The sequence below is a fragment of the Notothenia coriiceps genome, unplaced genomic scaffold (assembly GCF_000735185.1).
Source record: "Notothenia coriiceps isolate Sejong01 unplaced genomic scaffold, NC01 NC01_scaffold00000339, whole genome shotgun sequence".
Classification (NCBI taxonomy): domain Eukaryota; kingdom Metazoa; phylum Chordata; class Actinopteri; order Perciformes; family Nototheniidae; genus Notothenia; species Notothenia coriiceps.
In genome coordinates this window covers 4,883,796-4,900,963 of record NW_011333040.1, presented here as the reverse complement: position 1 = coordinate 4,900,963, position 17,168 = coordinate 4,883,796, and the positions used below count along the sequence as shown (strand labels likewise).

The 17,168-nt window shown below is 40.9% G+C and overlaps 1 protein-coding gene across 1 annotated transcript in view; it reads left to right on the top strand.

Moving 5' to 3' along the window:
* The first annotated feature begins 388 nt into the window (after window positions 1–388).
* The window catches only part of glmna (glomulin, FKBP associated protein a), a 458,443-nt gene continuing 441,663 nt past the window's right edge, over window positions 389–17,168 (top strand). The window contains exons 1-4 of the mRNA XM_010768641.1: window positions 389–425; window positions 1,804–1,925; window positions 2,019–2,132; window positions 2,331–2,439. Coding sequence (XP_010766943.1) covers window positions 422–425; window positions 1,804–1,925; window positions 2,019–2,132; window positions 2,331–2,439 — 349 coding nt within the window. The 5' untranslated portion in view covers window positions 389–421. The remainder of the gene's footprint in view (window positions 426–1,803; window positions 1,926–2,018; window positions 2,133–2,330; window positions 2,440–17,168) is intronic.

Here is a 17,168-nt window from a genome sequence, read left to right as displayed (position 1 = left end):
AACAAAAACAGTGTTTTAATGCCTAAAGGCTAGGCTAATTCAGGTGCATTCAGTAGTCATTCATTTAGGGCTGACCCTCCGCGTGGTGTTGAAGAGAAAACCGTGCTTTCAGCTTCAGCTCCGAACCGCGCCCCTGAAAACACCGTTTGTTGTGAATGAGCGTTTTTAGACTTGCTTATTTTTACAGCAGGCAGTTGTTTAATGCTGACTTTAACAAATCCAATCAAAGTTTGCACATGCACTCTGGTGGGCGAGTATGCACTTGATTAGGAGAGAATTTCTACTGACTGTATTATAATGTGCTGCATTCTTTTTTGCACAGGAAGCATCCTGTTTGTGTTGAGCGAGTTTCTGTGCTGAAGATACCTGGAAGACAGAGAGGATGGCTCTGGCAGCCAGCTTCAGTGCATGTCGTCCAGAGATGTGTGAGTCACCACACCCACCTCCTGACATGCATATACACTTTACATACTATTCATGTCTGGCGTTCTCCAATTAAATATTTACATATTTTCATGGCACTATGGATAACTGTCAATATCCTATATTGCTTAGGGAGTGGACTTGTGGTGCGCTTTCAAAAAATACACTGACATTTTTGATGAATTATAATGAGTTATTGTGGATGTAATGGGTTCGGAAAGGCAAATAAACGTACAGTCTAGTAAGTCAGAAAATGACATCATCTACTATAGATGTATTTTTAAAAACCAGTTAAGAACGATGCAATCAATCAATCATCATCAATCATCAATCAATCAATCATCCATCCATCCATTCATCTTCCCGCTTATCCGGTGGCTCGGGGTCGCGGAGCGTAGCATTCAGCAGAGAGCCCAAACTTTCTCTTCCCTGCGCCACATCAAACCAGCTCTGACTGGGGGGAATTCCCAAGGCGGCCTTCCCAGCGCCAGCGAAGAGATAATAATTTCCCTCCAATCTGGTTCTAGCCGTCTACCCCGTTTTGGTCTCTTCCCAGGCTGGACGTGCCCTGCCGAACACCCTCCCTAGCGGAGGCGCCCAGGTGGCATCGCTCTAACCTAGGTGCCCGAACCAACCTCAACGGCTCTCGACGCGGAAGGAGGAGCGGCTCAACTGCCGAGTTCCCTCCCTGGATGACCGAACTTCTCACCTTATCCCTCAAGGCGAGACCCAAGCCACCCTTGCGGAGAAAACCCATCTCGGCCGCTTGTACCCGCGATCTCGTTCTTTCGGTCATGACCCATCCTTCATGACCATAGGTGAGGGTAGGAACGAAAATGGCGCGGTAGACAGAGAGCTTTGCCTTCTGGCTCAGCTCCCTTTTCGTCACAACGGTGCGGTAAAGAGACTGCAGTACCGCTCCCGCTGCTCCGATTCTCCGACCCATCTCACGCTCCATTGTTCCCTCACTCGAGAACAAGACCCCGAGATACTTGAACTCCTTCACTTGGGGTATCAATCAATCAATCAATCTTTATTTATATAGCCCAATATCACAAATGTTACATTTGTCTCAGTGGACTTCACAGTTTGTACAGAATATCAGTATGACACCCCCTGACCCTCACATCGTATGCAATATGACAATATCAGAAATCTAAGATGATATCTCGTACTATGGCACAATATTGATATATTAGTGCTACACTGCCCATCCTACCTCAAATGTATTCACTTTACAATCAAATAAAAGCAGCAAATTGAGCAGTTGGAAACAAGCATTTTGACCATATAAAATGAATTTATTATCATGTCCTACAATAAAAGTCTTTACATGTTTGTTTTTTAATCCTTCACCTGTCTTTCTTTAATACAAGCAAGCCCTCCCTGATGACAGCTACACCTCAGAGGATCATGACGTATTCACCATCTCTGGAAGGACCTGCATCGAGGAGGGAGACAGCGCCCAGGTCCTCAGCATTGTCCTGGATGAGAAGAACCAGGTACTGAGGCTGAGCCCTGTTCCAGCACTTAGACTTGTTCACGTGTGTGTTGCACACTGCATTAAAACTCTCCTCTTGTCCCCCTCTCTGCAGGAGATAGTGAGGTGTATGGGCTGGAACCTGCTGCCTCCTCTGATCCAGGTTCTGATGAACAAAGACAGCGAGAAGCTCTCTCAATGCCTAGCCATTTTCAACCACCTGCTACAGGTCTGTTCATAAAATATATAGGATAAAACACAAGTTATAATTTGATAAGATCCACTATCCAAACTAGCACAGTGTAGATGCGTAGTAGGTATAATTTTCATTGATATAGCACTTTTAAAACAATGTTACAGAGGGCTGCCGAAATAATTGAATTTGTATCAAAATTGCATTATGGACCAGTGTTTGTTTTGTTTTCAGACCTGCAGACCCAAAGAGCTTCTGATTGGCCTGCTGGAGCAGCTGGAGCAGGACGACCCCGTGGCCATAGCAGAGAGCCTCCACCTGCTGCTGAAGCCTCTGCAGAGAGGTAACACATCTGTACTGTCAGGGCTGCTGCTGAAGATTATTCATAATGGGTTATGTATTACTTATGGGGCTGAAAAGCTCATTCTGTGGGGACATGGGAACCGGCGAGCAAAACTGTGGACTACTTTGTTAGTTGCCAGTGAAAAAAAGGAGAGTAAAATTAAAGATTTAAATTATATATTTTGATATATATTTTGATATATTTTTTTTACTTTGTGAACATGTATGTCTATGATAATAAAAGAGGAATGTATTACGTATATTTATCAAATATATAAAAACATTTCCATCCGGTTTTTAAAACTCCAAGTACATCCAAAGATATTCACTTTATTGTGATACAGAACGGAGAGAAGCATGAAATATTCTGTTAAGCTTTTTTTTTTCAAGAAACTGTCTCTCAGGGCTACTTAACATTTAATAAACTATGAATGTGTCATACTCACTTAACGGGAAGAAACTCAGCTAACTGATGATACGAACCATTTTTACCGAAACAAAACACAAGTCTCACAAGAAGTGTCTAAATTAGCCCTGAGCGAAAAAATGCTAACGCACTTAGCACAGAACTCTAGGTATAAATACTTTATTACTTATCGGATCTGCACAAACAAGTTATTAGCTAGCAAGCTGAGATTCCACAGATTCTAGAGGTGTTAGTATCATCACTGAGCGATCAGAACTCGCGACATGGGAAGCAAACACAGACATCACGACACGGAGCTTTATGGAGCAAAAACGGGAGAAATGTCTTACCTGTTGCTGTTTCTGATCAAAAGTTGTGTTCAATGGCATTAAAACGAGAAAAACGCTGCTGAAGGTTAATCCATAATCGATAGATTTATGTTAATAGAAAATGATAAAAGTAGGGTAGACATGTGGATATTATCCGGCTGAACAAAACGTGCATTTATCTAACAGGTATGTTTCCCACAGATCTTATTTTGAGCTATTTTCTAAAATCCTATGGAGAAATATCATTGCTTTTTTGTGGAGGGAACCAATGCGCAGCTTACTTCCGGGTTTTAGGACACGTCGCTGCAGCTCTCTCGTCTGCTCTTCACACACCACACTTTTCGCGGCACACGTACTTACAGCCAATCAACTCTGAATTATGTGAGATNACTGCTCGCACAATTACGGGGCATTAATGCTGCCCAAAAAATGCTGGAGTCAGCCTGAGGAACAATGACTGTCGTTTATGGAAGGAAAGTCGCATCTCATCTGACTGTCTGTCTGTCTGTCCGTCCGTCCGTCCGTCCGTCCGTCCGTCCGTCCGTCCGTCCGTGCGTGCGTGCGTGCGTGCGTGCGTGCGTGCGTGCGTGCGTGCGTGCGTGCGTGCAAACTGAATCAGCTGGTATTCCCGGGATTTCTTATTCCCCGAAATAAAATATACATGACTTTGCTTAAAGTCTGAGCAGCCATGGAAAGGTTAGAACGTTTGGGAGGAGATATTTAGTATCTTATAAAAGCAGCCAGTATTAAAAGCCTTAACGTCTCATGGAAAAGTTTTACTCACTTGTGTGTATGGCACTGAATATAACATCCTATGAAGGTTTCCTACAGCCTAAGGCGAGTAAGATTCAACACTTTATTAATGGCACTAAGAATATAATTTAAGACCAATTTTAGGCCTTTTTTTGTGATTAAGTTCTGCATAATCTCAGACAAATATGTAAAAAAAATGTAAGCCTTATTTATAGGACCTACCAACCTAGATAACATTTGAGTTTAAGGAACTCTGTCCAATGGAAAAGTCAGGATTTTGGACATTTGGGGTGAGAAAAGTTTGGAATTTGTATGCCTCTGTTTTGGAACAACTGTGAAATGTTATGAGCCACAACAATGCCGAAAAGATCTTGGGATTTTATTGGGAATTATTCATTTGCAGGCTGTCATGCACCATCACTCACACACCAAGAAACACGCGCAGATAGGCTTTGTTTTGTTTTTCAGTTTTTTTTACAGCTCAAGGTGAACTTTTGAATCTCCTGACTTGGAAGAAGAAAAAAAAAACTGATCCCCCTTCCCTATTGAAACGCCTTCACTGAGGGCCTGTTTAGTGTGATGCACATTTATGTTTGAACAGTGCTAAGTGCGGGGAGTAGTGGAAAACAAAGGGGCTGATGTAAGAAGACAAACAGGAAGGCAAGAATGTGAGGTCACTGGAGGACAAAAGGAAGATTTGGTGCACTGCATAAAGAGATAAACTAATTTCTTGTCGCAAAATATCAACAGACAATAGGTTATTCTGCAGTCTCAGAGAAACATTTCAAAATCTGGACAAAAAGGAACAGAGATGACATTTCCTGAACTTAGCTGGCCAACACATTTTGACAAAAAGTTGGGTTTAGGCAAAGCAATATATCTTCTGCTTCAACGGCACTCTAGATCTATTTCTGCCTTCATCAGACTTTTTCAAAACATAGATACTGTGGCCCCCCCACCTTGCCTGCCCGAAGGTTCAACAGTGTTTACCGAAAGGCACGGTAAATAAGAGTTTATATTTAGATCAGTCACACTGTGAAGAAACTCACCGGGTGTATTTACATGTAATATCTTTTCTCTATCCTTTTTCCTGACAGTGCACAAAGCACAGTGGGGATCCTACTGCAGCGTTAACTTTATCAAACTTAGCAAAAACAGCAAATCGCGACAGCATCCATGCACACAAACTTTAACTGCCACATGATAAAGCTCATCCAGAAGGCCGGTAACAAGGTCCCTGCATCTAAAGGATGATATTTGCTTTTCAGTGCTTCATTTAAGTGCTGCCTTTCATCCTCTGCAGAGCATTGAGATGCTCCTAATGCAGCTACCAACGCATACTAAACTTTATATTCCTAGAATCCAAAGCGTCTCTCTCTGTGGAATGCTGCAAACTTTTTCTTTTTTCTTCTCACAGTCAGAGCTGTCACAGCGAGCAGTGAGGCACGGGGTGTGAGAAATACCAGCAAACCATTGGTGATTATGCAGGAGAGGGAGCCTCTTAGAGTAAAAAAAAAAGGAGACTCTTAACTGAGAGTGAAAGTGGGAGAAGACAAAGAGGCAGCTCAACTGGCAACATGACAAATCTAAAAGACCAAAAAACTAGTTTACGCAGAAAAATAATCTCTGCATGTACAGTAATGGTGTTACAATAAAATAAGAGACAGGCTACTTCATCCACTGGGAAATACATAAAATACTTGTTTGATGAGGCTATTTTGAATCCTACAGGAGCTGTGTCTCAACCAATGTAATATACTAGTTTGACTGTGATTGTGCGTAATAATATTCCAAATACACAGTGAATGAAGTGTGAAACTAGAACCAAAATGGACCAAACTTTTCAGGATGGACAGACTGATGGTGACATGAGGATGACAGCAGGGAGGGGGGAGAGTGCCACCTATTGGAATAACAAAGACACTTCACTTCTGAAAAATACAATACAGTACATTAGAAACAGCTTCATGTCACACCTAGCAAAGCCATCTCTTATTAGTTCAGGGTGTGCATGTGTGGATTCTAATGGATGTGCTTGAATGTATCCCCATTGCCACTTATTACAAATATCTAATTTTGCATTCGGCACTTAAATAAAACAACCATGTGATAATCTTCAAGGGGATTAAATGGCAGATATTGCACCTTTTCACATGCGTCATTTCAACACATTCTAAGAATACAGTGTTGATCGTGTTTGTCACACATGCCGTCTCACAACCTGAGTCATAAAACGTGCCTGCAAAACAGAAGCGTGTCCCATCATGTTTAAATGAGATTGTGTTGCTTTTTCTCCTTTGGCTAAAATTGAATGTCACATTTCTACAGACAGAAATAAATCAAAAGCAACCATAAATAAATAAATATTCTGCTGTCCTTGTCCTTAGTCCTGTTGGTTCTTGCCCATTTCTGTCTGAGTGTGGATATTCAAAACAGATTCAACCGTCAAAAATGTTCTTGTTTGCCTTTTGAATACAAAAGGATCTTTAATGCAGTGAACTACCTCAAGAATAATATAGTTTTGTTACATTTAAGAAAGTTTAAACATTGTTAACGTTTCATTTCTGCTGTTCTATGCTACTGGCCAAGAAAAGAAAATGTAGTATCATGTTAAAGCCTTGTTGTATTCATAATAAATTCATTCATAAAATGTTTTCTCAATTTAGATTTAAGTTATACATTTTAGTATCATGACAACTACGTGTTCGACATGATATGGATTTAGACATACAATTTGTTCCATTAGATTGTATTGATGTCACATAAAATGTGCTGAGTGCAAGCCCAGCTTGTTACATGTTAATGCATGTTAAATAGCCAACTGGGGAGCAAGGCGTTGCTGCTGGGAATGATTACTCATTGCTATCCCAGAACTACCCTGGGTAAATAAAGGGCAAAAAGTAGATAATATATGCTATTTTTTTATATACACACTTAAAAAATATAAACCTGTGCATACTAAGAGAACGAGGGGCAAAAATAGACACCGACAGAGACAAGCGCATAATAAGGAGATTCATCTGTGACAATTAGGAGAATAGATTTTTTTTTCTAAAAAACAATGTGACATATTTATGCACGTTTATCCCAGATGGTAAGTAAAGATTGTGATTCCAACACCAAATGGTCAACAGCTAAGTAAGGAAGTAGGTGTTACAATTATTTAGTGGTGAATGGAGAGCATTTTTTTGCAGACATACCGAGCATGTTGAAGATAAAGTCCTTGGCGGTGTGGACCTCTAAGGCAGTCTGGTCTCCGAACTCTCCCTGCTCAAGTACCACCAGCTCGGACACCTGCGCTGACAACTGCTCCAGGGTGGCCCCCGACCGGAAGTCGACCTCTGACAGCTTCTTGGCGGGGGCTGGGGAGCGCGGGGCCACCGCACTCATCAGGGACTCCATGTCTACAACTCTGTAGGGTAGAAATAATATATCAGTTGTTTGGTTAGCTAGATTGGGGGTTTTTATTATCACAACAGCCCTATGTTCATTGCCAACTCAAATAAACTATGCTGTCACAGTGCCAATAACAACTTTTGGATTTGAAGCTAACTATTTAGCACCCTTGAACAAAACACAGGTCTTTGTTTGACCTGTTTTCACAATGTTCAGCTAACTGTATTTTTTAGACTGATTTAGTTCTTAAGCCTTTGTGTTATTTCCATATAATGCTGGCCTTGTTTTCAAAAGCCCCATGTGAATCATGAGACTTTGAGGCTGGAGAAACACATGACACCAGGGAAGAACTGAAATTACATTTTAGTGGCAAACAAATATGCTGTAGCAATTACAGCTTTGATTAACATCCAGTCATTAAACCTGATGCAAATGTTTAATATTCTAACAGCCCACAAATGCACTTATAACATGATTAATAATATGTATGATTCCCTTACTACATGCTTCTAACCTGATAAAATACTTTTTGTAAATAGTTAATGCCTTTAAGACGTATATTGTATCATTCATTGTATTATAGCCAGCATGTCAAATAGTAAGAGTTGGTCGTGCTTAAGAAATGGCTAACATGTAGCCTGTTAAGGGGACAGCATATTTCTTGAAGGAATTAGCGTAAAGTGGAAAGGGCGTTACGCTTATTGAGTTATTACATGTTTAACTAGTTGTATTAAATGCTGTGTCTTGTTAGTAACAAGTTACAAACTTGTAATGTAAACACAGTTCAGTGGAGAGTGGAATGTCATGGCCTCTGCACTACCAAACTAGGTCAATTAGCGAGCAAGCTCCTAGCCGCTAAGCTAATAGCACAGCAAATTAGCCAACCTGCTGTCTAACATTAGCTAGCTAATTAATAATTCGTAATAAACAGCAAAATAGCGTGGGCAGCGTTAGCTAGGTGCATATGACTGCTGTATAACTGTATAAGCACACCATTGGACTTCCAGTAATAGGGTCGGTTTGGTACCTCGCCCACAGTCAGCTAATTTCTTTTATTAGCTAAGTAGCTTTATCAAATTAGCATGCTAGCTAACATGACAGGTGGGGAGAGTGAAAATGCGAGCTCACACCCCCGTATACAAACTCACATTCACACTAAAAATCTATAGCCACACACATGCTTGCACCCACATGCACTCGTTAGCTTGCGAGTAGCGGATCACAGTGCAACGATTAGCTATCAGGCTAAAGCTGCCAAGTATCGCAAACAGACACACACCCTTTATACAGTGATCCGAGGGAGTCTCTCCGCTATCTTCTATGTTTACTGTTATTGTGATTCCTGTGCTTCAATCCGCCTTCTTCAGCTGTCATTTCCAACAGGTCCAAGTCGCCACCTTCCCCCTGGCAACACCGTCCCAGAAATCATCATGGTCCTTCTCTGAGGATCCAGGGATTAGTAGTATGTGTGCCACGAACGCCCCACATTACAGGAGGACTACACACGGATTTGTGAGGTCAGGTTATGATTAAAAATTGTGCCCGTGTCCTCGCAGATAAGATAAGGCTGTGCTGAGGTTTAGCAGTAGAAGGAAGGGCGGTTTCACCATCAATGAAAAGCCAGTGTTTAGATGCATGGGAATGTGAGGAGTCCTTCCTATTGTAAGGGGCTGCATGTGGAAGCACTGATTCTCCCCACAGTGCCCAGCCACCCCTATATAATGATAATAGACCACCTGTTGATGGAGGGAGGGTATGTAAAGTGGATTACACAATGCATCTGAAGAGATCCGCCTAATATAATCATCCTTAAATGAATGATGGTATTATATGGTTATAAATGAGTAAGCCTATTATATAATTAAATGTGTTAAAATAACTCTTGACTTTGTGAATGCATACAGGGGGAGGGAATTGCATACCAGGTAGATAGCTTTGAATATTCAATCTTAACCTACATTCAATTTATTTGAATAAATAAATGATATGCAATATACCCAACATATATAGAATTAATATATAAATAAATAGCTGGCCTCTTACATAATGCCTTAACAGAATCATGACACACTACGAGAAAAGGACCTCGTTGCAGTTTTTTTTTTTTACCATAACAGTGTGTTGGCTTTTATTACAGCATTTTTTTCTCACATTTTATAAAGTAAAGAGAGAGATTTCATTTCATTTTATTGTATTTATAGTCCCTAGTGCAATAGTGCCATAACGCAACTCAATCACGTCTTTTTTATTAGACTAGTCACAAGATAAATCATATTTATTAGGGGAGCTTCTGGTAGTGTTTGTTCCTCAATTTGAATAGATTGTGTAAAAGAAGCAACTATTTTACCTCTTTCTGCATTTTTTTATCATTCTAATGCTCACTAAAAAAACAGGTTCCACCATATAAAATACTTCCTTTCTATACAGTACGCATAAACCTCCTTAATTACACTTCCAAGTTATTCTTTTCCTGCTAAAGTTCTTTGGATTGATGGTGTCTGGAATTACCTGTCGCATCTCAGCCTGTCGATGGATCATTACCATCTCACATTGTGGGAAGAGCTGTCTGTGTATAGTACAATGCAGCATGTGATTCATCAGCCTATTATGTAGCATAAGTACGACATTTTTCAAGGTAACTCTGTACCAAACAGTACTTAATGAGCAAGTTGAGGGAGTGACATTACCTTTCTGCAAAATGAGAGGTTAGAGACGAGCCTGGCCTTCAGCAGTGAGACAGACAGCAAAAAGAAAACGCAATATCTCTCAAACTTTTTCTTTGGTTTCTTTTCAACCAGAAAGGAATGGAAAAACATAACCAGCTTGCTTGACATTTCTCAATATATCCCCCGGGGCTAGAATTGGTATAAAAATCTTCAAGTCGAATTCCAGCCATTTGATGGGAATGTGTCACGTCGGATATTCATTGATCAGTCTCTGAAGTCAGTGCTTGTTCAGCAAAATTAGTGAAGGAGAAGTGATGAAAGAATATAAAAGAAAGAAAGAGGGGAGGTGCCCTAAAANTGGGGTAGACTCCAACAACGAAGCACCCAACCGGGGACTTGTGAGTATCCCCACACCCGCCCGGCGCCTCACACCTTGAGCAACTCCGGAGAAGAATAGAGTCCAACCCCTATCCAGAAGTAAGGTTCCAGAGCCGACGCTGTGCGTAGAGGTGAGCCCAACCAGATCCAACTGGTAACGCTCCACCTCCCGCACAAGCTCCGACTCCTTCCCCCCCAGAGAGGTGACGTTCCACGTCCCCAAAGCCAGCTTCTGTCGCCCGGGTCTGGTCCGTCGAGACCCTCTGCCTTCACTGCCACCCTTCTGGCAGCGCACCCCGACCCCATCGCTCGTTTCCCGTAGGTGGTCGGGCCCGCGGGACGGAGAAGCGGAGGTGTTGCCCGCGTCGCCTTTTCGGGCTGTGCCCGGCCGGGCTCCGTGGCAAGCCCGGCCACCAGACGCTCGCCGACGACGTCCTCCTTCGTCTGGGCCTGGCTCCAGAAGGGGACCCCGGGCTTCCTCCGGGCCGGGTATCCTCACTTCGTGTGTCGTCTTTCATGAGGTCTTCTGAACCAATCTTAGTCTGACCCCTTGCCTTCTTTAATCTTCAAGTCGAATTCCAGCCATTTGATGGGAATGTGTCACGTCGGATATTCATTGATCAGTCTCTGAAGTCAGTGCTTGTTCAGCAAAATTAGTGAAGGAGAAGTGATGAAAGAATATAAAAGAAAGAAAGAGGGGAGGTGCCCTAAAATAATAATAGGGAAAGGTGGACGGAAGAGCAGGAGGAAGGAAAATGGATGAAAATATCATTTTTATTTCGTATTTTTTAAAAGGTAGCCTACTTACGCATTTCAAAATGTACTACTAACAATACAAAACATTTAAAACTCTTTATTCCTTCTGCACTGAAAAAAATGAAATGTTAACTTTAAATACATGCATTATTTCAACAGATATCATGCACATAACTGTATTAGGTCAATTGAAAGCAATAATATTAAGTTTAACATATTATTTCATTTTAACTTAATATTATTGCTTTCAATTAGTTATGTTAAATCTGTTGACAAAATATATTTATTTAAAGTCAACGTCTCAGTTTTTTTTGATGTGACTAACAAGCTGACAAGGCTGTAGATTCTTCCACAAATGTCATAAATCCAATCTATATACTTATTATAAGGTTTTATTGTGTTTACACGAGTGTTCAATTGAAGCACATGCACTTCCAAACTAATCTTGGAAAACAAAATGTTAGATTCATTGGAGAATTGTATTTTGGAATAACTGTGTAAAATCGACAACCAATGTCTATAAAGTGCGAGTACTATTCATGTTGATATTTTGTATACTAACTCCTAATATACTATGCCAGTTAGTATGTTGTGAATTTTATAGTATGCAATATGGATTGGTAAAGATATCACCTAGAGCAAGTGCTGATCAGTGATAAAATGATCTATTTGCAGCCCATTGGGAAATGTTCTGGGAGCAAAATGTTTACTTCCCGTTAACATACCCTTAAACCCTTTTCTGCACTCTGAAATGCAACTTGCTTCTGATGAGGGAGTGTTTAAATGTTACGGTTAAGCAGCTCACAGGAAAAAAAAGGTAGTTTACAACTCTAACGTTTGAGAGTCGTAAACTTTCACAGCACTATTATAACAGACAGTTATCCCTTTACGCAGCATAACCCAAACCATCGCCACCATCCAGCATCTGCCTGCTGGGTAATAACCCAGACACTGCATTACTCTGCGAGACGACCGCCGCTGATAGTGGTTATGGTGATGCCGTAACAATGGCCGCTTCCCCTTGGTGTCATCCTGTTAGCTCCTCTGATGCATGGCCGTCATCACTGTGCTGCAGATTGGAGTGAAATGATTGAGGATAAAGCTGTGAAAAAGGGGGCTGTAGTGACTCTGTGTCCATTGAAGTGAGGGAATAATCTATCTGAGGGTGTGCTGTAGCGCTGACCATCATTTAAGTGGCTGGAAAGGGTCAGCGTGGCGATGTGGGACGGCCATTACAGTCATTCCGCTTCACTGTGCGAAGAGCCGCCGCCTGATTGATGCCCGAGAGAGGATTTGGCACTGCTGTTGTGTGTATCATATACGGCATGCACTTTACTTTATTGCCTGTGGGTTGATATGTGTGTGTCTCCTGGTCCATGTGAGCAGGAAGGAGGAAACTGGCTTATCATGCAAGATGGCCGGCGTTTCATTCCAGAGGAGCACGCATTTCCACACTCAGCCCATCTCATCCCATAAGCTCTCTATCACCTCCCTCGTTCATGACTGCTGACTCTCACACAAACACTCCCTCTTCATCTTTAACCAAAACAGGCTCTGACCAAGAAATCAATGGGACAGTGAGGCCTATGGAGCTGATGTAATTAAATCCAACTGCAGAGTAAGAGAAATAAAGCATAGGGAGGCTTGTGAAGTGCAGAGGAAGTCCCTGGAGGTATAATTAACAGTATCTACTGTTAGTATCTTCTTTCTCCGACACTCACTACTATATAGACTGAAGCAAAGCACCAGACAGTGGATTTGCTTTCAGACCCTCCTGCTTTGTGACATGTGGATTAAATGGCAACATACAGAGCCTATAAATAATAATGAATACAAGAGGATTTAATGTGTACTCTTATCACTGAAATAGGACACACCTGAATCTTCGCAGGAACTGCAGGAATTTGTCCTTAAACATGGAAATAACAAGGTAAATCTATTTGCATCACAACATTTTGGCTGAGACTATTTCCTGCAGGTAAATCGGTAAAACAAATGTTGGGAATACTCAATTTTGAAGGGGTTGAACACGTTTTTAGTTATTTAGATAACTTTTTAATCCTCATTTGAAGACACTGTTAACTTGCTTAAAATGTATGAAAAGACGAACACTGAGAACTGACTAGCTCTGTCTCAATAACTTGGAAAGCTACAGAAAAGCACATTAATGAAGACACAAGTGTCTCCCTTAATCTCATTTTCCATTTCTCCCTCTCTCACACATTTGATGTGGTCGGCCACGGCAGAACATCTTGATCCGGCTCAGGGATGGGCAAATGGCGGCCCGGTGGCCAGATTAATTTATAAACAACGTAATTAATAATACATTTGTCTTTTCTTTTCTTTTTTTTACTTGTAGTACTGATACCGTCCACTAGACTCCTAGTTACGTCGCGAGCTGCGTACATGATTTAAAATACCGCGAAATAATCTGTGACACATTTGTGTGTATTGTGTTTGTTTCCCGGGGAAACCCTCACAAGAAACACCGGCTGTTGTTATGCCCACTGTGACGTTAAGTTACCGCTTGTAAATATGCCTCTACAAGCTTAAAAGCTGTATTTATCATCTGAATTTGGCGAAACAAGTTTAATATTCTAAAAACCAAGACTTTGTTTATTTGAAATCAGATGAAAACAAACTGTCACAGACCCTTCCGTGTTATCTATGATTACTATAGCTTTGCATTCATAATTTCAGCCGGAGGGGGAGTGGCGCTGAGGAACAGCAGAGTGCGGGCTGACAGGTGTCTGTGTTGAAATTCCCCTTATTGTGGAATAAGGGGAATGCAGAGACTGGCTACAAGTGTTTTAGGTTCAAGTTAGACAACTAATGTCTGGGTTAGTGTTCATGACTTCATGTTTATGTCATCTTAATGGTTAATCTCAATGCACACACATTTTCCATGCTTTCCAATAGTTTAAAATAGTTTTATTCCACTGTAACCTGTTCAATACAAACATGCCACTTGTAGAAATTAAATAACATTTCTGTGAACTGATATTTGTGTAGTGAGCTTATTCCCTGAAAGGTTGTAAAATGTCAATGAAGATGTCAGACTTAGTATATTTGTTAATAAGTACATACAACACATCAAAGTTGCCCATCCCTGGGCTAGATCTTAACACAGGAGTGGTGTGCTGTCACCAACAGGGATCCACACTTCTGGATGTCAGCTGATAAATAAATAGCCCTAAAATAAGACTGCTGTGTGAAAGTGGTCAAATGTTGTCTTGCTAGTCAGTCACATGATTATCCCCTCAAGTATTTAACACGTACAGCTGAACATTTGATGATGACACTTCAATTATGCACCTGACAGTGCGGAACAGGCTGTGACTTCCAGTCATGTGTCTCCTGTAAAGTTCAAAGCTGTGAGTCAGAGATATGAGACCGGGTGTCAGAGATATGAGATCGGGTTTCAGAGCGTTATCTGTTGCCTGGTCCTGGAATAGCAGAATGCTTCTCAATAGCTACTTAATTCTAATGAGGGTTGTATGAGTAGTGATCAAGAGCTCATTGGCACCGTGTGCAGTCGATAGCTCTTTCTCTTCTGAGCAGAGCCTCGGCTCCTGTGACGACCCCAGAAAATTGACCCGAAGATTTATACAGCTATTTTCTAAAGGGCTCCCATTCGTGGGCCTACAGTCAGGAAGGCAAATTAGTGTTTCAATGGATTTCAATTTGAATGAGGAGTGGTTGGAACACGGCCCTGGCTACGGGGAGGCAATGGGTAATGAACTCCTTTGTGTTCTGCCACTTAGAGGATCAAATGCTCCAGGCTGTGAAGACATTCAACACCGCAAGAGGGTGGATTTTCTTTAGTTTATATAGGCGGTGGATCCTGAGTTTATCCGACCTTTACTGAGAACCACTCACTGAGGAGACCGCTGTTTAACTGGAATTGGCGTTTTTCAATTGGAATTGGATTGCATTCAGGTTTCGCAACTGTTAATTTACTCTGGATGCATTAATCCAGGTACATGTACCCCAAATAAGCAGTACTGTATTGGTAGTGAAAATGTTCTTCTGTCCATATATGATAAATGCATCGGAAAGAATTTAACAATTGACATTATCTAGACAGAAAATAGTAAAAAATGTATATTATGTCAACCCAGTCTCACGGCATTTCGTGTTATAGTCACGACATTTAATCTATTGATTCGTGTTCACCAACACGATTTTCCCCTTTTTTTCGTGTCAAACAGAACGATTTCAAAAAGCAATGTATTTCTATTGGTAGTATGTTTTCGTGTCCTACAGCACGTCTTGTTGTCCGTTCGGGTCTTGGAAGACCGGAAGCTGTGGGGTTCATAAAAACATGTTCTTACTCAATATCAAGTCACAGAAGCCTCAGAATACTGAAATCTGTATTTTTTCAAATCTTTTTTCCTTCTAATTTGTTATTATTTTCTAAATAACACACTGTTACTTACTCACCAATAACACACAATTATCCTTGTTTTTATTTATTTGTTTAATTCCATAATCTCGTTTTTTTTTGGCGTCCGTCAGGAACTTAATTTCAAAATAAAAATGACCGGAAACAGACGTACAGGTGTAGCGCTTCGTTTCGGACGCCTACCCGTGCGGGTCCCTGACCTGCAAGGGGCGGGCCCCTGCTGAAAAGGAAAACCCCCCGCAGGACTTGATACGCCCCCTTGATAAATAAATGTAATTATAATGAAACCAGCTGCAATGGATCATGAATCCACCAGGGGGAGCCGTGATTGAAAGCTGCCACACTAGAATTCATGTGAAATGAACAGCTGATAGATCGCAGGTATCTGATATAGCGGATATTTGTTAAGATATGTCACGGATAGGATCATATTCTGTGCTAAATAAGAGACATGTAATCATTTACTAAACATCAACATGTTTTTATTTAACAAAATAATGTTGTTTAATTCACGTTGGCGTAAGTACAAAAAACCATCGCTATGTTTTTAGATCAGGAAATGCAGCCCGGCTCGAACAAACGATTTTCAATCATCATCCTCACGATCATTTAATGTATCATATGTTCGCGAGTTGAAATGTATGCACTAGCCTACATTTAATTTAATTTTAACGAAATAAATGTGTTTAATCCACATCATTTACTGTGATAATTGTTTACTGTTGTGCACATTACTTTTCGCTGCGTGATGCACCCCTGGTTAGAAGCTAAACTGCATTTCGTTGTCTCATTTCGTTCGTTGCAATAACAATAAAGTTGAATCTAATCTTGAGCAGGAACAAATGTATTTCGTACTGAAGGATTATTTGAATTATTTGAAGTATTAAAGTAACGTGTTATGGCAGGAAAGTTAAATCTGGTATATTTATTTTAATGTCACCTTATATATATTCATGTGTGTTAAATTTGAAGGGACAAAGTATATTTTCCCTCCCCAATATATTGAGGTGAAGTCTTTGTGTTTAGAGAGGGATGTGAGCAGGGGACATCCTAATTTGGGGATAGCTCCAAGACTCTGGAATGTTCCCCTCATAAAAGAAGAGGGTGCGTTACACATGCTTGGGGCAAATATGTGTGTTTTCATTGCAGTAAATATATGTGCTGCATGATTACTGTTCAACTATACCTCTGTTTTTATTCTTTCATGTGCGGGTACTAAATGGCTACAAACATTGTGGAGAAATTAGCTTAAACATGTTTTATTACTCTATATGAAATGGAAGCAGCTTTTATGACAGGGACGAGAGAGCTGGGGGAGGGGACATTCTTCTTAAGATTTTCAGCATGTCAATTATCAGGGAAATCTACTTGTTTTCAATAGATGTGTGTGGTTAATTACTTTGTATTAATAATAACAGTATGTGTAAAGGAAGCTGGAAATATAAGTAAAGACCTTTTATTTGAAGTAAAGATGTGAACAATAGCTCAAATGGCTGGAAAGGCTGCAGGACAAATGAGTGTGTTCTCCATGACACAGGACCGCAGGATCGTCCATGACTCCGAATCCCGGCGTATATAGACACCAAAAAGAAAGAAATTTGGGGAAGCTGGGTTAATCGGAACATGAGAGTACACAGGTAT